The sequence below is a fragment of the Cyprinus carpio genome, unplaced genomic scaffold, assembly GCF_018340385.1.
Source record: "Cyprinus carpio isolate SPL01 unplaced genomic scaffold, ASM1834038v1 S000006485, whole genome shotgun sequence".
Taxonomy (NCBI): domain Eukaryota; kingdom Metazoa; phylum Chordata; class Actinopteri; order Cypriniformes; family Cyprinidae; genus Cyprinus; species Cyprinus carpio.
This window is the reverse complement of record NW_024879160.1, coordinates 126,324-152,011: the sequence shown is the minus strand read 5'-3', so window position 1 is coordinate 152,011 and position 25,688 is coordinate 126,324. Positions and strand designations below refer to the sequence as shown.

The window sequence follows — 25,688 nt, the reverse complement described above, 5'->3', positions numbered from 1 at the left end:
AGTAAATTTGCTCAAAAGATCTTTAATACACGCTGAAAAACTAACATTGCCATGCCATTTCTCAACACGAAAACGGTTAAAAACTTGAGAAACTCTTAATTAAATTCCAACAAATTCCAAGATATGACAATTTTCCTCATTGTATTGTTCACAGGCAGGAAAAGCACATTTATTCCTCACACAATAGATCCATGATTGAAATGAAAACTCAGTGAAAGTTTGATCATTGGACATTTGGTAACACAAACAGCACAAAAAGGCTTGTCAAAAAACCACATTGTCTATATATTACACGTTTCATGTAAGCAGAATTATCGCTGTGGAGAAGATTCACCTAAAACTCGTATGTTTCTCGTACGCAATGCATCAGTCAGTGGCTTGTTCCGCCACTCTACGTGAGTGAGCGCACAGGGTTGCCCAGATTGCACAAATTAAATAAACAACAGAGGCAGAAACTGTATCCTTAAAGGAGCAAACCAGTTCTGTTTTTGGGGCTTAAAAAACATATCGTTGGCTCTCATGAAAGGCGGGGACGCATTTTCTCTCCCTCTCCCCCCCTTAGCTTCCCTGCTTGCTCTATCATCTCGTCTATTGTTCCAATACTTGAAAAGACTCTCTCTGCACTGCTTCTCCAAACTGAAAAAATCATGGATTTGATCAACTAGTCTCTCAAATGCAAATGACACCACTCTTCTCAACGAAGAAGAAGCTTGGGTCAGAGGGGGGAACTGACATGCACCACGAGCCAAGGAACGTTCGTCAGCTGGCTACACGACGGGGCTAACGGTGGGATGAGTGTGGGGGGGGGACGTTGCAAGTGTGTGTATGGTGGCTCTTTTCCATGGAGGACATTGAATATATCTACCTATTCGGAACCATGATAACAGGTCTTCTTGGCTTGATTGGATTAGGCTTTCGCCCCTGGGTGTAGTCATGTAAGCAGACTTCAGGAAAACGGGAACAGCTGTCCAAAGCTCATTAAGGCTCTGCAAGTTTCATGATTGAAGCATTGGGCAGCGCAGTCAGCACTGAGGACTATTAAACGAGCAATATGGATACCATACGGAGAAGCTCCACGGCTTTGCCAAAGGGAAAAACCGGATGGATTTGGAGACCGGGATTGGCAAAGAGAGTAACCGTGTAAATCGGGAATGGCAGGCTACTCGCACCCAACTGGACACACAAAACACAATCGCTAATCTTATCTTCGTTTCGGCTCCCCCTCTACCAGCACCTGGCCACTTAGGCCATTGGGTGTGCGAGGCTTGTTGGGAACAACCAACTACCCGGGAAGGGTAGCACTGCAGTTGGAGACGCTCTTGCGTTACCTCCCCACTTCCACAGACAACCTGCTGATTGTTACCATCTGTCTGGGAACCCTGATCAATGGCTGTCTCCGATGGCAAACTTGCTGTGTGTCGCTATCACGATCTGCGGACTAGGCACCTAGATTGAATGCCAGCGTGGCGGCTCCCAGGGCCCTGCAATAAAACAAAAAAGAACTCTTACATACATACACACACACAACACCACCACACCAACATACGCAAAATATATATAGCTATGCATTCACCCCACACCCCCCCATCCCTCGCCACTGGCCGCTTTGGTACCGCCAGTTGTGACAAGCGGGTCTTGTGAACAGCGCCAGAGAATGGCTGCACGGGACCGGATGGCTGCTTGTCTGCGCTGGGATTTACCTCGGACCCCCACCTTCCCCTCCCCTGTTGCAAAGTCGTGTGTTGTATGCTGTATTGATTATGTGCTTTTGTTGCTGAGGTGTTTTCCATGTTCTCACACTGTACTACTCCAAAGGAGCTGGGGGATTATTTTTTTTTCTCCTCCCCTTCCTCATGTTATGCTGTATTTCTTCCTCAATTCCTGGTCTTCCTGTTCCTGTGTTCCCCTTGTCATACTTGTATTATGTTGTTTATGGACAGGTTGATGGCCTAATTTCACGGTACCGTGACCAGCGACAATAAAGGGCTACTACTACTACTACTACTACTACTACTTTAAAGCTCATCACATTCTGGCAGACACAAGCCATGACAAACGCTAGTGAAGAAACTTGTTAGCAATTGCAAGATAACGCACAATGCCAAAAATTAAAAAACACGTTTTCAGGATAAATAACAAGCCGGGCCAATATCGTGACGATTAGTTTTAATTAATCGAGAAAGGTGGATATAATATATCGAGATTAAAATATGATAAATCGTGCAGCCCTACATAGGGTGTGTGCAATATGTATTGGTCCTGCGGATTAATATCGATAATTGTTAGTTTTAATGAAGTGTGATTTGATATTACGAGAATATCGCTAAAAGCCAAACACACAAAAACAGACTTTAAAGAGTGCACGCATTACATCTAGGTGATGAGAGATTTACTAAGACTAGTGCGAGGTAGCGCATTTAGAGTGCGGTCTGTTCCACTGCAATGCATAATTCAAGATATTAAACATACATCTAGAGTATCACATAATTTAAGCTATGAGGCAGAAAGAAAAGGTATTCTATTTACCTCCATTACATGTAAATCAATATCCACACGAATAGGGTTTTTTTTTTCTCCAAAAAATAGTAAGGCCTGAATTACAAATGTGATAATTGATTTTATACAAACGGTGAAAACAATAAACAAGTAGTTAATATTGAAGAGGACTTCCGGTGTAGACATTGTATGGCCGTTTTTGCTCTATTCTCAAAAAAAACAAACAAAATATAAAAAAAAAAAACACATTGTCTCAAACACAAGCCACATCAAAACTCTTAAATAAAGTACTTCTTTTTAACCTCATTACCTACGATCGTGTACTTTTACTGTGAACATGTTAACCTGCACCACCGTTATGGGACGCACAAGTCTGTATACTAACAGTACATTTCTTTTGTTAATGTCAACATACTGTTTTATTAGTGTTTCATGTAATACTAGTATAATACAAGTTACGCCTCCTGAATACACTGAAGCCTAGTCGAATCTAATATTATAATTTACCCACAATTAAGCAAAAATAAGAAGACATTCACTAATTGTGAATTATATAACTACAATATTCTTAGTTTTCTCTTTGTGAATCACTGTTTGCAGCTGGTGAGTGTGATATCTGATAGGACTGAGCTAAAAACAAAAAGAAAAGAAAAGAAAAACCCACACAGACGTTTGTAAAGCAGCGCATGCATAGTAATGAATTTCCATTCCGACAGGACACTTGATATAAATGTTATCGTAAGACATCATCCAAAAGTGCCTTTTCTATAAACATTACGAATCAAAAACCGATGAGAAGCAAATCGATGGATTCAAACGCGCTTACCGTACATTAAATAATACACAACCAAAGAGCAACAAAAGAAACCTAGTGTATATTTTGTTTCTTTTCCTGAGACCACCATTTTAAGAAAATAAAAGCTATATCTGTCGAGGCAGACGCGGGAAAGCTGTGGTGCGATCAGAAATCCACTGCGCTCAAGACAGACGTTTTTTTATTTTATTTTATTTTATTTATTATTTATTATTTTTACGGTGTTGTTGCGCCGTGTAATCGTGCACTTACGTAACGGGTGATGAGAGGGCAGTCAAAATGCATGTAAAAGAAGCTGTCATACCGACGTTTCCTTATCATCCAAATGGACTATGTGAAGGAAATGCAACGTAGACGAAATAGTAACGCATTGCAATTCTTTAATGTAAGAAATATTAGGAAGAAAAAGAAAGATGAGTAGTTTAAATCAAGAAGTGTAAGGAATTACAGGTCAAGGGTACATATTAAATCTTTAATAAATTGAGAATGGCAAGGAGTAAAACAAATAGTAAAAGCTTTTCTTTGAGTTTCTTAAAAGCACGAAAAGTAGGAAATGTGACGCTCCCTAGTTCCCACTCCGGAGCAGAAGGTAGGGCGGTCGTGCACCTAATATATGCTGGTGCACCAGGTGAGGCCGCCAGCCGTAGTTAAAAAAAACCAAGACAGAAGACGTCGTCCTGTACTTCTCGCTTAATTTAACGTTAATTTTAGTTTTTAAATTACATTATTTTTGTACATAAACATCCTGATCGCGCCACACCTTCCGCTCTGCCAGGACAGATACATCTATATTTTATCTAAATTAGGGTAAAAAATAAAAGTATCTTGTGTTGCAGTCTAGTGTGTTTTAAAAGTTCTGAGTTTCGGATCCATTCTTGTGTGGCTCTACATAAATATTCAGCGGAACAGAAACACAGAAATTCATCGATCATCTTTAATAAATAGATATTCACGGATCTACAGCAGCATGCGGAACCTGTTGCTCTTTGTGTTTGTATTATTAATGTACGGTAAGTGTTGAACCTCGATTTCCTCTCGGTGTCGATTCGTTGTTTATAGAAAAGGCTTTTTGGATGGATGATTTCACTATTTAATGATGATTTATTAATGACAGAAGTAGTAACAGATCGAATACAGAAAAAGACTGAAGGGAAAAACATCCTTTTTTTGAGGAGTATTTTAGTCCTGAAACGAGATGCTATTAGGCCTGTTTGAGAAGAAACCTGACACAAACTTTGTTAGGACTGTGTTTTGAGATCTAGTTTGGCACACTTGCAGAGGTGTACAGAAACAAACAAAAAAGCACCTTTACTTGAGTACTGTACCTAAGAACTTAACATAACATTTATATCAAGGTCCTCGAAGTGGAAATTCATTTACTGTGCAGCTGCTTTAAAGTCTGTGGCGGATTTCTTTTCTTTTTTTAGTACAGGTCTATCAGTTATCACTCTTGTAGGGTTACGTGAAGTGATCTGAAATACTGACCAGCTGCAAATGTGATAGTTATTTATAAAACAATAGAATACTAAGAAGTTAATATTGTGCTATATATTAGACACACATGTTTTTGTCTACAAAAGCAGCATTGTTGTTGTAAAGTTATACAGCTACAGGTGTGTTCTTGCATGCTGGTATTTAATGCTGTCCACTCAAATGTGGATGAATGGGCGACAGGTGTATGAGATGACTTCCATGCTGCTTCTGTGGGGGTGGGGAGGGATGCAAAGTTTTATTTTTAGGGGCCAAGCACTGAAGGTGGCTTGAGGCACACCTATTGTATCCGTTAGCGTGATTTTTTTCTTTCTTCCGCCCGCAAGTCTATGGCAGCCCATAGAAATACGCTTTCTGCGGGAAAGTTGTGAAATTTGGCACACTGATAGAGGACAGTGTCAACGTTAACCATAGCAAATTTGGAGTCTCTAACTCAAACTCTCTAGCGCCACCACTTTGTCCAAAATTTCAATATCTTTATGCTAATAACTTTTGAACCGTAAACCACAAAATTAAAATTCTGTTTTTCTCTGATTCCTTGGCTCGTGCCCGAGTCGAAAGGACACGAAAGGACACAAAATTCAAAAAATCGCAAGGTTTAGTTTTTTTTTCACTATTTTCAGTTGTTCGTAAAAATACTTTTTCCAACTCATCATAGGCACATTGAACCGATTTTGTCAAGAAAATTGAACCAGATCATCTTCAGACGATGCCGGCAAAAAAAAGTTATGGAATTCAAGTTGATTAGACATAGGGCTAGGGGCTGGGCGATAAAACGATAAACGATATGTATCGCGATAGACAGGTGATCGATATCAATAAAAAAATGTGTTCGATAAACGTTCGATATTTTTATTTCTTCGCGGAAGAAAACAGAGGTTGCAAAGCAAGTTTGGCTTGCATAATAAAAAGGCACTCACTCTCTGGTAACCTAGCAATGTAGGGAGGGAGTGAACATGCTAACAGCCAATCGTGTAAACAGTATAATCAAGTTTGGTTGCGCCATATCTTTGTCTCGTGCCTGGTCTGCTGGATTCCTCTTCAGTCACCGGCGAGACTGAGAAGCAGAAAATGAGTGCCGCAGCGAGCGAGGACTGGGGAAAAGTGTAAATAAAAGAGGAAAAGTCAGCTCGCCAGTATGGCAGTTTTTTTGGATATTATAAGTCTGACCGTAGTCAGACCAATGTCGTCTGCAAATGTATGCAAGGACCGTCATCCCCGCCAAGACGACGAACTTCTTGATTTACCACCTTAGCCGCACCTCAACACACCCTTTGGAGCACAGCTGTATTCAACCAACAACATCAGTAGCTGCAACCACTCCGCACAAGCAGCAGACCACCATGGAGAGGTACTCTACATCAGTGCCTGATTAGACAAAGAATCTAAACAATACAAAGATATAACGGAGGCAGTGGCATATCATATAGCCAAAGACACGCTTCCGCTTAGCACTGTCGAGAAGCCAGGTTATAAAAACCTTATAGACGTGCTTGACCCCACGCTTATGTTCTTCCTGGGCCGAAAGTACTTTTCTATCTAAGACTGCCTTTCCTAAGCTGTATGTAATGTGCAAAAGAATCTGTGCCAGCAAGGAAGTATGCTGTCAGCCAAGTACTTTGCAACAACAAACTCTGACCAACCTCTCCATGCCCTGATGCCTACTCAAAAAAGTGCGAAGTTTGGGGGCCAGCGCCACCTTGTGTTCAAAAGTAATGATGAACTATTAGAAAAATGCTACTAACTTTTGCGTACATTAGCCTATTGTAAAACGGACTGATGTTGATAGATTCCTTGGATCATGACGAGAACACCGATATCAATTTTTAGAAATATTTTGCTGAACTTCCTGTCCACCATTTTGATTCATGTTGAAAACATACGTTTTCGAACTCCTCCTAGATCGTTGGTCCAATTTTCACCAAATTTGGCTCAGATCATCTTCAGACCAAGCTGGCAAAAAAAGTTATGGATTTCGTGTTGGTATATGAAACGGTTTTTCGTTTAGCACATGAACGAATTTGCTGGAAAGATGCCAAACTGCATCTGCGGCTGTATCTCTGCAAAGCTTTGACATATGTACACCAAACTTTGTAGGTGCCATTGTCACCTCACACTGACCACAGCACATCAATTTGGTAACAGCGCCATCTATTGGTCAAACGTGATAAGCCAATAAACCCTATTGCTAGTTGTTCTTTTTATGATTTTTCAGCCATTTTGCCTTAAATAATCTTAAAATGGTTTTAATTACTCATTCCTACCATTGGTCTGAAGCTTGCTTCTGTAGTGCTTGGCCCTGTAATTGCTGCTTGCAGCTATATTTATTTTATTTTTTTGTCCACTCACTTTAATAGTTCTATATTTCTATAAGTTTTTAACTTAAAGCTCTTTATTCCAAAGATACTACAAGCTTGTTGTATTGAGTAAGGTGTAATGTATTTGTAGCTTCAGAGGCATATATATATTGCAAGTATTACATACAACAATAAAACAGTATATTTAAACATGTATAAAAAAAAGGAAATTTACTTTTGGTACTTAAGTACTTTTTAAATGCAAGTTCTTCTATACTTTTACTTTATTAAAAATCAGTCTTTACAACTTTCACTTGTAATGGAGTAATATATTGAGCAGCAGTGTCTGTACTTTCACTCAAGTAATGGAGTTGTGTATTTTGTCCACCTCTGCACACTTGTAGTTAACCAAAAAGTAATCCATCTAAACTTCCAAATCAAAATGCAGTAAGACAAAATATTTATTTTCAAGTTACAGTCTATAAAAAACAAATCTTTAAAGGAAAGAAAGGTCAGCTAAAAATACTTTTTTTTTTTTTTTTTTTTGTCCTCAAGTTGTTCTAAACCTACAAGTTTTTTTTTTTTTTCTGTTGAAGAAAAGAAGATATTTTCAAAAGTTGAGGGCACCTTGTGACTTCCATAGTATGAAAAAATAAGTCAATGGGAGCAGCAGAAAGTTTTTGGTTGCCAAAATTCTTCAAAATGTCTTCTTTTGTGTTCAACATACAAGTTTAGAACAACTTGAGGATGAGCACATGATGACAGAATCTTCATTTTGGGTGAACTTCAAACTTTAAATCGCTTACGCAGTGTTGCTTCTCAAGTACATTTATCTTGTTTCAGTGCTAGCTTCGTTGTGTGTGGTCTAAAATCAACAATCTGAAGAGTAATTCCACATCTGTTTGTCTTTCAGCAGCTCACACAGTGATTTCAGGTGAATGTGTTGCTGAAGTCAGTAAACGGTTCTGTTTGTTTTTGCAGTTGTGTCTGGTTCAGAGACGGATGAATCTGAGTCTGTGACAGTGATGGAGGGAGATTCTGTCACCCTACACACTAACCTTTCTGAACTACTCAACGACGACACCATACTGTGGATGTTCGGACCCAAAGGCTCTCTCATATCTGAAATAAGGAGAAAGCAAGACTCGACTTCATTTTTTTGTCGCTGATGATGTTAGATTCAGTGGCAGATTGCAGGTGGATCAAAAGTCTGGATCTCTCTCCATCACAAACACCAGAATCAGACACTCGGGACAATATAAACTCACCATCTCTAGAGAAAAGATCAAGACAAAGAAGACATTTAATGTCACTGTCATTAGTGAGTATCTGAAGTCTTTCCATTCTTTCCATTCCGTGCCAATCCGAGATCCAATTGCAATTAATTTTTTTTTTTTCAAACTCTGACTTTTATCTCAGAATTGGTGGATATAAGCTCACAATTCTGACTTTTTTTTTTTCACAATTACACATTTTTTTTTTTTTTTCTGATATTTGTGAGTTTATATCTCTCTATTTTTTTTTTTTTGCAATGAGAATTTATATTTTGCAGTCCTTCTCACAGTTGTGAGTTTATTTCTCGTAACTGACTTTTTTTGTGCAATTGCGAGTTTATATCTCACAATTATGTCGTTTCCCGCATATGCAAGTTTGTTTGTTCAGCCTGACGGTGGAAAAGCAGCTAATGATCAGAGTTTTTTAGATCAGTTTGTTAATAATTTAGTCATTCTAAACCACAAATTATTTCTCAATATTCATATTTATCCTGGTTTAGTTGTTATGGTTATTCAGGTTTCATGATTTCAGACCACATGTTTGCATTTGAGTGAGGGTTTCCAGAATTTGCAGCACACAGTTAGTTGGCGTTCTGCTTGTTTTGCAGGCGTGGCTAATGAGACGGATGGAGTGAAGTCAGTGTCTGTGACAGTGATGGAGGGAGATTCTGTCACCCTACACACTAACCTTTCTGATCTACTCAACGACGACACCATACTGTGGATGTTCGGACCCAAAGACTCTCTCATATCTCAAATTAAAGAGAAAAAGCAAGACTCGACTTCATTTTTTGTCGCTGATGATGATTAGATTCAGTGGCAGATTGCAGGTGGATCAAAAGTCTGGATCTCTCTCCATCACAAAACACCAGAATCAGACACTCGGGACAATATAAACTCACCATCTCTAGAGAAAAGATCAAGACAAAAGACATTTAGTGTTGCTGTCATTAGTGAGTATCTGAAGTCTTTCTGTGTAACATCAGCTGCTCTTCCACCGTTGGGCCAAACCGTTCCCATTGCTTAACCCTTCCATTCCCGTGACAGTCCCAGAGCCAAGCTGCGAGTTTATTTGTTTTTTTGAGTTTTGTCTCACAATTGAGAGTTTATATTTTCACAACTCTGACTATTTCCCTCAGAATTGGTGGACATAAGCTCACAATTCTGACTGTTTTCTAAACAATTACACGTTTTATCTCAAAATTCTGACTTTTTTGCTCATATTTGTGAGTTTTTTTCTTGCATTTGTGTTTATATCTCACTATATTTGACTTTTTTTTCTCAATATTGCAAGTTTATATCTCGTAACTCTGACTTTTTTCATGCAATTGTGTGTTTATATCTCACAATTATGTCGTTTCTCGCATATGCAAGTTTGTTTGTTCAGCCTGGCAGTGCAAAAGCAGCTAATGATCAGAGTTTAGAACAGTTTGTTAATAATTTTGTCATTCTAAACCTTAAATTATTTTTTCAGTATTCATATTTATCCTGGTTTAGTTGTTATGGTTATTCAGGTTTCATGATTTCAGACCACACATTTGCATTTATTGAGTGAGGGTTTCCAGAATTTGCAGCACACAGTTAGTTGGCGTTCTGCTTGTTTTGCAGGCGTGGCTGATGAGACGGATGGAGTGAAGTCAGTGTCTGTGTCGGAGGGAGATCCTGTCACTCTATGCATTGATGCTGAAATTCACAAAGATGCTCTGATGCTCTGGAGGTTTGGAGATCAAGGAATCCTCCTCGCTAGAATCGATACTGAATCTAGTGACGTCTCATTAAACGATGCTGATGATAGGTTCAGAGGTCTTCTGCAGCTGAATCAGAACGGCTCTCTGACTATCAAGAAGAGCAGAAGTGAACACGCTGGACTTTATGAGCTGCAGATCAGAGGCCGTGAGAGCGCCACAGCGATTCCTTCTTTCAGTCAATGGTGAGGAACTGAAAGAGCATACGGTTTTGCTAGCATATATTTGAAGTCATTTGACTGACTGACACCTTGACTGTCTCTCATTATAGCTGTCCAAGATCCAGGTCTTTCTTCAGGTGCTGCAGCAGGAGTTGTGTTTTTGTTGTTTTAGTTTCAGTTTTGCTGCTTGTGGCTGCAGCTTTGGCTCTCATTTACTATCGCCACAAGATCTCTAAATTAACAAAGCAAATGGGTAAGTATTATATACTTTAGACAGGATTTCCATCTCCTAACTTGGTAGAAATGCATTTATTTATTTTGATTCACTCATTTGTCCATTTAGAGTTCAGTTCTCTGAAAACTGTAGTTTGAGAAGCTACTTGCCTTCTACTCCTGCATTTCAAATACATGAGCCAATCGCTGACTGATAAAGTCATCAAATGCAGTGTTTTAAATGATTCCAGTGTTTATTAAAAAATAAAAAAAATGAGACAGTTGATGTCAGATTTCATTGGGTGATTTCAAATATGACATTTAATCATAAGCTTGGTAAACAGCTTTGGAGAAGTTGATGTTACCTCATTCAAAGAGTTAAAAGCTACACTTGCACAACTGAAATAGCTGAAATAAAGACTAAATTGACTTGCCTGAAAGGGACTTTGACGCTAATGAACACATTTCTGTTCTCTGTCTTTGTGTGAAGCTGTGGCAGGCGAAGAGAAGGAAGAGACAGTGATGGAGGGAGATTCTCCAACTCTACGCACTGGTCTTACTGAAATAAATGCTAATGATATGATAGAGTGGTGCTATGAAGCTAAAGACAATTGCATTGCTCAAATCAATGGAGAGACCAGAAGAACATCTTTATCTGAGGGTGCTGATGGGAGATTCAGGAGTAAACTGATGCTGGATAATATAACTGGAGATCTCACTATCAGCAATGTCATAACCATTCACTCAGGACTCCATAAACTAAACATAATCAGCAACAGCAGAAAAACCAAACACATGAGATTCATTCTTACTGTCAGTGGTAAGTATATCAACTCTTCTAATCTGGTTATGAGTGTGCACCAAATGATCTGAAACACATCCACACTAACTCAAATATGACATTGTTTTTTAGACTGCTTGAGAGTATAGGGCCATGTTCATAATTTCATGAGAACAAAGCCTTTAAAATTCGGAGATTAAAGCTGTAATATTGCATGAATAAACATGAGTGTCAAAAGGAAAAAAGACATGATCAGTAATCATAGATAAGGCTGGTTTGACAATATCGATTACACAATTTTATTGCATCTTCATTTCTTAAGGTTACATCTACATTAATCTATTTACACTATTTTCAACTAAAAATGAGAAAGTTTATGCGTTTTGGCTGTCCATTTACTCAATAACTGTTTCGGTTATGGAGGACCGAGAGTGCCACTTAAATATATAATGAAAAATCAATTTATTGATTTAATAATTCAAACATAAAAAATGTAAATAAATAAATCACTTTTTAAATTGACAAATTATGAGACATATTTAAAGATGTTTATTTCATTTGTGTTTTTAATTATAGTTTAATAAAAAACAAAACAATAAATTAAAAAATATATATTTTTTAAAGTATAAATATATAGACATTTCAAACTGTTTATTGAATTCATGATTTAAAACGAGGATTAATAAAACAATAAAAAAGTACATTAATAAGTCTTTTTAAAATTCTCCTTTTAAATAGCTTTTTAAAAATGCATTTGGCAATTGCTTTTCTCTCTATATTTGCCAATTACTTTTCTTTGTCCTTTTGCCAAATGCTTTTCTTTATCCATTTGTCAATTGAGTTAAAAAAAAAATGCCATTGGACAGTACACATGTGGGAGCAACCAATCAACTTTCGCCTCGATTTGAAGAGCCAACCACTCTCTTGCGTGTAAATGTAACACACACTGTCATTGGACAGTGAGAAGAGCTTTATGTCATTAAAGCAAGAGTAGATTTAGAAGATGGATTCAAGCGACGCAAAATGTCAGGGGAATCTGAACGTGTTTGGAGAGGGATTGTGGATGATCTGTTAGCTTTAGCTGATACGAGTTAAATAAATTCTCCTCTCAGTTATCATCTGCAAATTTACCTCACAGTACAAAATGAAGTTCAAAAATTAATTAATGTTTGCACTACAGGGCTATAGTAAAAAACAATAGTTATACAAGCTTTAAAGTTTGACAATGTGTTCTATTTAAATGTAAAATAGTTTTGAAATATTTTTTTCATGTTGATATAAAGCGGTTGCGTACTGTTATCTCTGTAACCGCACCGTGGGGTTTCAGTCAGGGCCTTCAGTAAGCAACTCTAAACTACATACCCACATCTTACACATCTCTGTAACAGCTAACGCAGCCATATGCATACAATTTGCATATTATGCCGCACACAGGCTCTCAACAACAATGACAGCTGATCAACAATTTCAACAGTAGACTAGATGAGGTCGTGTTAAATTCAGAGTAAATTTCCCTACATGGATCAGTAAAAGTAATCCACCAACAGACGGGTCACTACGAACATTCATGTCACTTTAAAATACCGACGCGCTCACAGCAGCAGAACTGTACAAATGCTGGACATCCCACACACCACACCACAGCATTATCAACCATCACATACACCTCCATAACCATGTGCATGATTCAATACTCATCAAATAATAAAGCACTCACCTGTCACTTGTAAATAAAGTCTGTGCGTCTGTCATTCCATGTCCCTTTACTCGTATTAAAAAAATAAACATGGCCAAATAACTTGTTGTGCTCGGTGCTAGCTGTTAGCCACTCATAGGTGCAATCTTTGAAATGGCGTACAAAACCGTTGTTAGCGAATTCAGTTTAAGTAGTTTTTATCCTTCAGTTATTCCTCTTTTGTCTGCAAAAGAGCGCCTTGAAAAAAAGGCAGATCGGCAACAAGGTCTGGTGTAGAGGCGCTGGCGACAGCGGCTTGGAAATTCCCAACTAAACGCTGGGTGCAGTGTTGCAAAATTGGGCTACTTTAACAATGTTGCCGTGAGTTGTTTTTCATGTCTGCTGGTTGAAGCGACCTCAGTGACATGATATTTAGCCCCTTGGAATGTGAATTTTACCAGGAGAACCCAGACAAAAACGTGTATTTAACTCCTTGGAAAGCAATTTTTTTAATGGGGGACACCTCGAAACACGATTGGGTGGGTTTTTGTGGTGAAAACCTGGCAACCCTAGCTGGGGAAAGCACTGGGCACATCGCTGGTCACAGAGGGCGTGCTGTCATGGAACGTCAAAATTTGATTGGCTGATGATTCTGTCGCCAATGCTCATTACAAATCAGATGCGACGTCTTTGAACAAAAGGGAAGCATTACTATCTGTATTGCTGGCCCTGTTTTTATACAGTGTTGTGAAAAAGTGTTGGTCCCCTTCCTGATTTCTTATTTTTTTTTGCATGTGTGTCACACTTTAATGTCTTAGATCATCAAACAAATTTAAATATTTAGTCAAAGATTGTAACGAATGCACACCGGAAACGAGAGATCCAAAAGCAATGTTTTAATAGGGTAATCCAAAAATCATAATCCAAAAAAAGAGCAAGAGGTCATAACACAAAATCAGTCCAGAAACAAGAAACAAGAAAAAACACAAGGGACCGCGAGAAAAACCAGGTAACGGAAAACAAGGACTCCATAACACAGATAGAAAACAGACCGGTTTTATATAGATAGGTGAAGACGATGAAAGTGGAGACAGCTGAGTGCAATTAACAGGTGTGCAATTAACCGTGATGAAGGGACAAGGCTTTGTGGGAAATGTAGTGCCTGCAGTGGGGTGCCTATGGGGAAGTGAGACCACTAGTGGACACCCAGGGAAACACAGACCAGACACTGTGACATTACCCCCTCCTCTAAGGAGCAGCTACCAGATGCTCCATCGACCACAAAAACAAACCAAGGAACACAGAGACCAGGAGGGAGGTGGACTGGTGGAGGATAAGGGGGAGGGACGGAGGGCCAGGTCCATAGAGGGAAACAGAGACAGGAAGTGAAAAAACAAAAACAAAACAACGAGGCCAGGAGGGAACGGAAAGTTCAGGGTCCCAGGGCAGAGCCGACAGGGCAGGAATCCAGGGTGGAGCAGGTGGAACTGGAGCCCACCGGGGTGGCGCAGATGGAACTGGAGCCCACCACAACCGAGCAGACGGGACTGACGCCCACCAGGGCAGTGCAGAGAACCACCACAGCCGTGCGGTCGAGACAGAAGCCCACCAGGGCGGCGCTGAAAACCACCACAGCCGTGCGGTCGAGACAGAAGCCCACCAGGGCGGCACAGAGGACCACCACAGCCATGCGGTCGAGACAGAAGCCCACCAGGGCGGAGCAGAGGACCACCACGGCCGTGCGGTCGAGACAGAAGCCCTCCAGGGCGGCGCAGAAGACCCACCACAGCCGTGCGGTTCGAGACAGAAGCCCACCAGGGCAGCGCAGAAGACCACCACAGTGGGATCGATGGCACAAGAGAGCAAGTCCGGTTAGGTAAGCCTGAAATAGAGAACATGAACAAGTTAAGGATGGCCTCCATGGCCATGACAGGATAGGACGAGCACTCTGGAGGTTCAGCTGAGACGTGACAAGGCTCTGGAGGTTGTTGCGTCTCAGCTGAGATGTGTCTGGAAGTTCAGCTAAGACGTGACAAGGCTCTGGTAGATCCGTGGTGATTTGACTGGGTTCAGGAATATCAACTGTGGCTTGACTTCGTTCAGGAAGATAAACTGTGGCTTGACTTGACTCATGAAGATCATTGGTGACTTGACTTTGCTCATGAAGATCACGGGTGACTTGACCTTTCCCATGAAGATCACGGGTGACTTGACCTTGCCCATGAAGAACACTGGTGACTTGACTTTGCCCATAAAGATCAAGAGTGACTTGACTTGACTCAGGAGGTCTAACTGTGATTTTGCTTGACTCATGGGTGTTAATGGTGACTTGACCTGACTCTGGAGGGACCACGGGGACCTGACTCGACTCTGGAGGGACCACGGGGACCTGACTCGACTCTGGAGGGACCACGGGGACCTGGTCAACGGGGACCTGACTCGACTCTGGAGGGACCACGGGGACCTGACTCGACTCTGGAGGGACCACGGGGACCTGACTCGACTCTGTGAAATCAGCGGGGACCTGGTCAACGGGGACCTGACTCGACTCTGGAGGGACCACGGGGACTAGACTTGACTCTGGAGGTACCACGGGGACCTGACTCGACTCTGTGAAATCAGCGGGGACCTGGTCAACGGGGACCTGACTCGACTCTGGAGGGTCCACGGGGACCTGACTCGACTCTGGAGGGTCACCTGTGGCTGTCATCTTGTGCAGTGGCGCTGGACCGGCGGCCATCTTGTGCAGTGGCGCTGGGCTGGCGGCCATCTTGTGCAGTGGCGCTGGGCTGGCGGCCATCTTGCACAGTGGCGCTGGGCTGGCGGCCATTTTGCGCAGTGGCGCTGGGCTGGCGGTCCTCCTGTCTGGAGACACCGGTCTAGAGTCGGCCCGTCACATTTGGAGAGACACAGGTGTGGCTGGGGTATCCCACTGAGACCGATGTTGCAGGTACATTGTGAACCCCCAAAAATCCAAGATCTCCAGCTCATTCATTTCCCACTCAGGCACAGGGTTGTCCAGGCAGGCGTTAAAAAGGACCTGACTCGACTCTGGAGGATCAACCAGGGACCTGACTCGACTCTGGAGGGTCACCTGTGGCGGCCATCTTGCGCAGTGGTGCTGGGCTGGCGGCCATCTTTTGCAGTGGTGCTGGGCTTGCGACCACCTTGTGCAGTGGTACTGGGCTGGCGACCACCTTGTGCAGTTGCGCTGGGCTGGTGGTCCTCCTGTCTGGAGACACTGGTCTAGAGTCGGCCATCACACCTGGAGAGACAGGTGTCGCTGGGGTATCCCACTGAGACCGATGTTGCAGGTACATTGTGAACCCCCAAAAATCCAAGATCTCCATCTCATTCATTTCCCACTCAGGCACAGGGTTGTCCAGGCAGGCATTAAAAAGGTCTTTAAGTGCCTCATCATTGTACCCCATGCCTTCCGCCATGGTCCAGAATAATTGTGCCAAACCACCCACCTCACTCCCCTTTTGACGGAGGGTGGTTAATTTTAGGAATCTCCCCCTCCGCTCCTCCATGCTGGCTGGGGAACGGACACGAAATCCCACACCGCTGGATCTGGGCATGATGGAGTCCTTCTGTAACAAATGCACACTGGAAATGAGAGATCCAAAAGCAGTGTTTTAATAGGGTAATCCAAAAATCATAATCCAAAAACAGGCAAGAGGTCATAACACAAAATCAGTCCAGAAACAAGAAACAAGAAAACACAAGGGACCGTGAGAAAACCGGGTGACGGAAAACAAGGACTCCATGACACAGATAGAAAATAGGCCGGTTTATTTAGATAGGTGAAGACGATGAAAGTGGAGACAGCTGAGTGCAATTAACAGGTGTGCATTTAACCATGATGAAGGGACAAGGCTTTGTGGGAAATGTAGTACTTGCAGTGGGGTGCCTATGGGGAAGTGAGACCACTAGTGGACACCCAGGGAAACACACAGACCAGACACTGTGACAAAGATAACACAAGTAAATACAACATGCAGTTTTTTTAAATGAAGGTTTTTATTTTTAAGGGAAAACTAAATCCAAAACTACATGGCCCTGTGTGAAGAAGTGTTTGCCCCCCCTGTTAAAACTGGTTTATCACACCTGAGTTTAATTTCTTTAGCCACACCCAGGCCTAATTACTGCCACATCTGTTCGCAATCAAGTAATCTCTTAAATAGGACTTGTCTGAAGTAGACCAAAAGATCCTCAAAAGCTAGACATCATGCAGAGATCCAAAGAAATTCAGAAACAAATGAGAAAGAAGGTAATTGAGATCTATCAGTCTGGAAAAGGTTATAAAGCCATTTCTAAAGCATTGGTACTCCAGCGAACCACAGCGAGAGCCATTATTCACAAATGGAGAAAACATGGAACAGTGAAGAACCTTCCCAAGAGTTGCCAGCCGACCAAAATTACCCCAAGAGCACAGCGACCACTCCTCCAAGAGGTCACAAAAGACCCCACAACAACATCCAAAGAACTGCAGGCCCTCACTTTCCTCAGTTAAGGTAAGTGTTCATGACTCCAGCAGAAGAAAGAAACTGGGAAAAAATGGTCTGCATGGCAGAGTTCCAAGACAAAAACTGCTGCTGAGCAAAAAGAACATAAAGGCTCTTCTCAGTTTTACAAGAAAACATTTTCATGATCCCCAAGACTTTTGGGAAAATACTCTGTGGACTGACTAAACAAAAGTTGAACTTTTTGGAAGGTGTGTGTCCCATTACGTCTGGTGTAAAAGTAACACCACATTTCAGAAAAAGAATATCATACCAACAGTAAAATATGGTGGTGGTAGTGTGATGGTCTGGGACTGTTTTGCTGCTTCAGGACCTGGGACACTTGCTGTGATAAATGGAAACATGAATTCTGCTGTTTACCAAAAAAAATCCTGAAGGAGAATGTCCGGCCATCTGTTCGTGACCTCAAGCTGAAGCAAACTTCTGAAGCTGCAGGTTCTGCAGCAGGACAATGATCTAAAACACACCAGCAAGTCCACCTCTGAATGTCTGAAGAAAAACAAAATAAAGACTTTGGAGTGGCCTAGTCAAAGTCCTGACCTGAATGCTATTGAAATGCTGTGGCATGACCTTAAAAAGACGGTTCATGCTTGAAAAACCCTCCAATGTGGCTGAATTAAAACAATTCTGCATAGATGAGTGGACCAAAATTCCTCCACAGCGCTGTAACAGACTCATTGCAAGTTATCATAAATGCTTGATTACAGTTGTTGCTGCTAAAGGTGGTCCAACCAGTTATTAGGTTTAGGGGGCAAACACTTTTGGTGACAAATCTTATTTTGACACATATTTTGGGGAAAATGCTTTGAAAATTTTCAAAAACTTAAAAATACACTGTGGGCAATTTCACTACCCTTTTGTTATGTTCGTGGATAAAAACATCCACTAAATTAAACTGCTGTAAAAATGTATCAGATAAATAATTTTTTTGCATAAATCTATTAATCAACCTCAGTCCTGATCAAAACTACCAAATGTTTAAAAAAAAAAATCCAAGATTTTAACTCTTTAATTACCAAGTTCATAAATGATGTCACTGATTTGGGAAAAAAAACACACAAAATGACTTATTTTCAATATAAAAAGTGATTGTGGACTGGATATTTTTTTACCTTTTATCACAGTCTTGGGCATGTCAAAGATTAGTAACAACTTTGGCTTTGATGCATTGTTAGTTTTTGTGCAGCATTAGATTTTAATTTTTTCTCCCTCATTTGTTGTTCGTGGCTGTTTTTGCCCCATTGACTTCCATTATAACGACATTTTTTGATTGCAAATAGCCATGACACCATATAATCATGCATTCTTGATTGTTTGTGGTTTTCCCTGTTGGAAAGAGGTAAAATTTGTTATTTTTACAGTTGATCACTAGGTTGGACCATTAACCCTTTAGATAGGTTGGGAAGAGGTAAAATATGTTTTCTGGCTTGTATATGGAGTTATACGGAGTATAACAGCAAATTATAGTGTTTGTGTGTGAGATTCTTGATTGTTGGAGGTTTTCCCTGTTGGGAAGAGGTAAAATATGTTATTTTTTTTACAGTTGATCACTAGGTGGGACCATTAACCCTTTAGATAGGCCTGTGCAAAAAAAAGGCTTAGTTTCTGGCTTGTATTTGAAGTTATATGGAGTATAACAACAAATTATAGTGTGTGTGTGTGTGTGTGTGTGAGTGTGTGTGTGTGTGTGTGTGTGTGTGTGAGAGAGAGAAAGAGAGAGTGTGAGAGAGACCTTTGTGCACTTACCTTGATGTATCTGAAAAAATCCAAATATGCACCTCAGCTCTCAGAACTACATGGAGTAAACAATAAAAAAAAAAGAAGTGTGTTTATGCACCTGCTGCCTTTTGATGGTGAAAAGTACGGATGGCCTATGTGTGAAATGCTTGTCTTTTCTTAATGGTAAAGCCAGCTTAAAACCTTAAAATCCTGTAAAAAAAAATCTACTTTGCATCAGATTTATAAACATAATGTATTATGAACCAAAATGCAATACCAACTTCAAATAAGCTGCAGCTCGCTGGAGGGGTCAAGCTGCATAATCATTTCTAAAACTTTGGTACAAGTCAAGCCCTTTCTCATGTTGCTTGCTGCTCTTCTCACCATCAAATGACCAGCAGGATGGCATGCAAGTGTTTAAATCCACGTACTTTGCTTTTGTTTAGTCGATACTTGTCACCACCATTAAAAGGCAGCAGGTGCATAAATACACTTTTGTTTACTCCAAGTAGTTCTGAGAGAGAGAGGTGTACATTTGGATTTTCTCAAATACATCAAGGTAAGAGCGCAAAGGTCTCTCTCTAACACTCTCTCTCTCTCTCTCTCTCACTCTCACACACACACACACACACAATATAATATGCTGTTATACTCCACATAACTCCATATACAAGCCAGAAACTAAGCTTTTTTTGCACAGACCTATCTAAAGGGTTAATGGTCCCACCTAGTGATCAACTGTAAAAATAACAAATTTTACCTCTTCCCAACAGGGAAAACCACAAACAATCAAGAATGCATGATTATATGGTGTCATGGCATTGCAATCAAAAAATGTCATTATAATGGAAGTCAATAGGGCAAAAACAGCCACCAACAATAAATGAGGGAGAAAAAAAATTAAAATCTAATGCTGTACAAAAAACTAACAATGCATCAAAGCCAATGTTGCTACTTATCTTTGACATGCCCAAGACTGTGATAAAAAGTAAAAAAAAACCCAGCCACAATTACTTTTATATTGAAAATAAGTCATTTTGTGTGTGTGTTTTTTTTTCCCAAATCAGTGACATAATTTATGAACTTGGTAATTAAAGAGTTAAAAACTTGGATTTTTTTAAAAACATTTGGTAGTTTTGATCAGGACTGAGGTTGATTAATAGATTTATCAAAAAAAAAAAAAAAAAAATTATCTGATACATTTTTACAGCAGTTTAATTGAGTGGATGTTTTCATCCATGAACATAACGAAAGGGTAGTGAATTTGAAACAATGCACAAGGGTTAAAAACTGCATGCATGTTGTTCACTTATGTTATCTTTTACAAATATTTACATTTGTTTCATAATCTGAAACATTAAAGTGTGACAAACATGCAAAAAAATTATAAATCAGGAAGGGGGCCAACAATTTTTCACACCACTGTAGAGTCTATGTGCTGGCCGCAGACTTTTTTATGTAGGATATTCCAGTTCAACCTCAACGAAACTAATCATAAGGCATTTTGTGGACATTACACAAAAGAAAATTATACCTAAATAATAATAATAATAATAAGGCCCTACTGTCCCTGATGGCCCACCACTTGTTAAAACTGACTGTGGTAGTTATATTTTTAGGACTGTCGACTGTATAGAACAGTGTCAAGCGAAAGCGAATGTCCGGTGACCTAAAACCTAACTATCTTTATATTGCACTAGTTCACCACTACATAAGACAAATCTGAAACTGTTGCGTACGTGTAGTATGTGTATGTGTACATATGCAGATAATTTATTTTGCAGAAATCAGCTAAAGCTAACAATGATGTAAAGCTTCCCCTCCAAACATGTTCAGATTCCCCTGACATTTTGTGTCGCTTCAAACCGTCCAAATACTCCCTCATCAACAAATTAAAAAATAAAAGCATTTGGCAAAAGAGTGCGTGTTACATTTACAAGCAATAGAGGGGTTGGCTCTTCAAATCGAGGTGAAAGTTGATCGTGTGCATTTAAAAAAGATTTACTATTGTGCTTTTTAAATTGCATGACAAATGGATAAAGAAAAGCAATTGCCAAATGCATTTTTAAAAAAGTGATTTTAAAATGTGATTTTAAAAAGATTTATTAATGTACTCTTTTATTGTTCTATTCTTCCATGTTTTAAAACATGAATTCAATAAACAGTTTTAAATTTGTCTATTTATTTGTACATTAAAAAAATGATTTTTTAAAATGAATTGTTTTATTGTTTTATTAAACTATAATTAAAAACAAAAAAATAAATAAACATCTTTAAATATGTTTATTAATTTGTCCATTTAAAAAGTGATTTATTTGTATACATTTTTATGTTTGAATTAATAAATCAATAAATTAATTCTTCATTTTATTTTTAAGTGGCACTCTCGGTCCTCCATATTTCAGGGGTCTGAAAAGCAATCTTTTGTAAACGGGTTTTCAAAGTGCAAGTTTTTTGAAAAACAAAAATGCAAATTTGTGAAAATGTTTACCTGTTCATCTAGGCACGTAGTGTTTCTTTACACAGTTATATCGCCATCTACTGGCCTGGCAGAATAATACAACGTTTCTAATTGTTTTCATGGATCTGTGTGAACGTGGATTGTTTTCGCAACTTTGAATAAACTGCAATTAAAAACAAAACTTTATGATGCAGCTGTTTAAATGTTTTTACATTTTACCGACTGTAGTAACAAAAGTAGCTTATTTCATTAAGAGAAAATAAATAAATAACTATTTTACAATGTTTGTATTTGACTTATTTTATCTAAAAAGTAAATCTGGACTGTCTGTATAGTTTACAGAATTACCAATTACGTTTTATAAGATCTCATGTAAATGTATGTGATATATTCAGCCGCATGTTTTTCTGTCCTTCTCTGTTTCTGTGTGCTGCTGCTGTGACATGAAGTGAAGTCCGTGTCAGTGAAGGAGGGAGCTTCTGTCCTTCTCCAGACTGCTGCTGAGATTCAGATGGAGGATCTCATACTGTGGACGTTTGGAGCTCAAAACAGTCTCGTCGTGAAAAGTGATTCAGGAAAGACGAGTACTGGAAAGCAATTTATAGACCGACTGGATCTGAACATGACGACTGGATCACTGACCATCAGAAACATAAGAACCACCGACTCTGGACATTTTAAACTGCAAATCATCAACAACGAACAGACCACAATCAGAAGATTCAATGTGACTGTCACTGGTGAGTAGATCTGCATTTATTAATGCGTGTTTGTTTAGTTATTTAATTATACAGCAGTCCTCAACAGGGTTTTCCACTTGTCTGTGTTTGTGCATGCAAGAATATATGAGCTCCTCTAAGGATGTTTTTTTTTTTTTTTCTAAAGAGAGAGTTTTAATAATTTGCTTAATATTGCAATGAAAATATTTTTTTTACATTTAAGAATGTGAAAAAAGTATATTTTGGCATTTTAGATATAACTTTACACTGTGATTTTACACTGTTTCTTCTTATTGCACATTTAATGAAAAATAAGTACAATTATTTCTTGAGTGTCTGGTCTGTACATTATAAGTAAGGCAGAATGTATCTGGTTGTTACAACAAAATAAACCCGCTTATATTCAGTGACCACATCTGTATAGCTTAAAATGTCAAAACACCCCAAAAATAGTCCTGAAGATGCTGTTTGTGAGGAACAGAGCAAAAATCTAAGTCTTTATTCACTGATAATCGTTTTGTATCTTCATCTGTTATTTTAATTCTATGATGGTCTCTGTGTTTTCTTGCAGACTCCACATCTGAAGGAGCGAGTGAAGAAACGACTGTCGTGACGCCGCTGTTGAACGGAGAAGTCACTGATGGAGGGAACGAGTGGCAGGCGACGAGTCCAGTTTGATGAGACAAGACACGCCCACAGCTGGGACATCATCGGCAGTCCCGCTCAGCCGCATGAAAGAGCTTGGAAAGAGGTTCTAGTGAATTATTGCGTGATTACAAACATTTAACCCACTTGGAAAAATCAACCCATGGCAACAGCTCAAAAGTAGCCCAATTCTGTAGAATAAAACGCAGACTTGGCAACCCTGCATCCAAGAAGAACTGCAGGAGTCAGATTTAACTGATCTCAGGTCGAAAGTAAGGAGAGATGACTGACAAGACCACGCTGGAGTATTTGCTGCTCAACAGATCCTGAGCTCACTGACAAATATCTAATCTTATAAAATGTGCTCCGTTTACACAGATTGCATGTGACCGAGAAAAGTAAATAGCTAGCAAACGCTCATTTACAAATATTTAAATACACCGCATACTCCTTGATGCACCAGAATTATAAACAATCTTAGACTGTTTAATGGAGTGGACACGGAAATCTCGGAGAGAAACACGTGTCGCGGGAGCAGACGGGAATGGTCAGAGATTCAGCGGGAGCGGGATTCAGAAACAGACGAATCCCAGACATTTCTGGCGATTAAGAAATCCCGACCGGAAGCATTTTTGTAGGTCCACAAAGAGGACATGTCCAGGAAAAGAGGACTTATGGTCACCCTGGTTTTAGGGCACCATTTTTTCCATAGTAGGATAAAAATACTGTAGAAGTCAGTGGTGCCCGAGAACTGTTCTGTTTCCCACACGCTTCAAAAATATCATCCTTTGTGTTCAGCAGAAGAAATGCATTTATACAGGTTTGAAACAATATGTTGTTTTCATTTTTGGGTGAACTATCTCTTTAAGTTGATTCCACAATCCTGCAGCCTCTTATCAGCCTTACCTCTATTTTGAGGAATTATCAGCGTTAAAGCAGAAACAATCACTTTATTTTTTCTCCCTTAATCTTTTTCCTCTTTTTTTATTGCCCTATCGTCCTCCACTCTTGTTGTTAAACTGTGTGCGCTCACACTCCAGACCAGTGGGTGACGGAAACGCGCTTTTTATTTTCCCCAAAACTGTCAAACCCACGAGAAGAAGAAGAAGCGCGCTTTGAACTGCTGTTTCAAAACAAGATTTGAGACGTTTTCAAAGCATCAGGAATCCTTTAGAAGTGCAAAAGTGCATTCAGAGCAGCAGGAGGAACAGAAGCCTGTGAAGACAGAGTTTAGTGAAGATCACAGTGAGAACAAGAGAGAAGATCCCTCACTTGAATGCTCACTTGAATTTAAATAAGAAACACTGTAAACAAGATATGTGATAGTGGTTATTATTATATTCTAACTATTAATAAATATATATTATCAATATATATTGAAGATATCATTCCATAATCCGGTGATTATGCAGTAGACTGATTCCAGGTTGTTCGTTATATTCACAGAAGTATGAAACCAAAAAAGCACATGCTTTTGAAATTAAAAACCAATAAATTAATTAATTTAAAATAAATAGACTCTTCTGTATCAGCCTCATGGTGTGTGTCTTATTTTTTTCATAAGAACATTTTTTATATTTGTTTTAGTCACAGAACTATAATAGAACACATACTGTAGAAAAATGAAACCAATACATGATTTATTTCAAAATAGAGTTTTCCATCTCAACTTCAAAGTGTGTGTCTTGTTACAGATTTCTAAATGATTAACATTTTGCCTACAACCATATCTTCATAGAACTGTAAGGCAGAATAAACTCCAGTAGAAGGTCAAAGGCCCTTTGTACATTTTTGTGCTTTGACAGCTAGTAAAAGTTTATATTTATTTATCTTTTTACTGTTATTTAGAATCACATTTCTAAATGTTGCCATCCAAAATAAACTATTTACATAAATAATAATATAAATATGAACTAAATAATTAGTAATTCATAGTCTTTTTTCACGGTCTTCTGTTGCAGTAATCCAGTTTTTATTATACATTTAACAAGACTGACTTCTTTTAATACTGTCTGTAACATGATGTTTTTAGATGGACTGAATACAGTTGTTTACTGTTTAAATATTTTCTGTATTTACATGACATTTTAATTATTGAACAAGATTTTTAAATACCTTCTGTGATGTTTTTTTTTTTTATAACTACGTTCCTGTTTGAATAAATTTTTTGTATATGTCACTGAAATAACATTTGGGACTGTCCTCAATATTTTACTCAAAAGTACTGTAATTTTTGTTTTTTTTAAAAAGCTAGGATAATATACAGCCTTTTTTAGGAGTGCAAGACTACTTTTTAGGTACTTTTCAATGCATGAATAGAAATTTTATGCTGATTTATATGTGTGTGTATGTATGTGTATTTACAGATCTATAGCTACATTGTAATTTGTGTTGTTCCATACATATATGCTTAAAAAAAAACTAATGTACTAGAGGTCGACCGATGTATCGGTTTTGCCAATTAATCGGCACCTATAGTTAATTGCGGGAACAATCGGTTATCGGCAAAAATCCATGCCGATATTTTTTCGGGTTGCATCCATTGCTGGAGCGGCTTAGAAGGGTCTGTTTTCATTAAACAGTGTAAGAGTGGCCTCTAGTGGTTGAAATCACTGACAGCACGTGCTGTTTATTTAGACACGTGACGCTGCACTTCAGACCCGGATTTAAA

At 39.3% G+C, this 25,688-nt stretch overlaps 1 protein-coding gene and 1 long non-coding RNA gene across 2 annotated transcripts; both read left to right on the top strand.

Moving 5' to 3' along the window:
* The first annotated feature begins 4,231 nt into the window (after positions 1–4,231).
* LOC122143700 lies at positions 4,232–9,156 on the top strand. The gene is made up of 3 exons (XR_006159318.1): positions 4,232–4,320; positions 8,080–8,419; positions 8,981–9,156. It is a non-coding gene; the product is annotated as an uncharacterized LOC122143700 (long non-coding RNA).
* Positions 9,157–9,241: 85 nt separating this feature from the next.
* Positions 9,242–24,531, top strand: LOC122143699. Its single transcript, XM_042754290.1, has 6 exons — positions 9,242–9,325; positions 9,981–10,302; positions 10,389–10,531; positions 10,982–11,311; positions 22,103–22,393; positions 22,944–24,531. The coding sequence occupies exons 2-6, from the start codon at positions 10,079–10,081 to the stop codon at positions 23,048–23,050; spliced, it is 1,095 nt and encodes a 364-aa protein (XP_042610224.1). The 5' UTR covers positions 9,242–9,325; positions 9,981–10,078; the 3' UTR covers positions 23,051–24,531.
* The last annotated feature ends 1,157 nt before the right edge of the window (positions 24,532–25,688 follow it).

Coding starts and splice junctions, on each gene's coding strand:
- LOC122143699 (XM_042754290.1), top strand. CDS start 10,079: ATGCTCTGGAGGTTTGGAGATCAAGGAATCCTCCTCGCTAGAATCGAT. Junction 10,532..10,981: donor TAAATTAACAAAGCAAATGG/GTAAGTATTATA, acceptor CTTTGTGTGAAG/CTGTGGCAGGCGAAGAGAAG. Junction 11,312..22,102: donor ATTCATTCTTACTGTCAGTG/GTAAGTATATCA, acceptor TGTGACATGAAG/TGAAGTCCGTGTCAGTGAAG.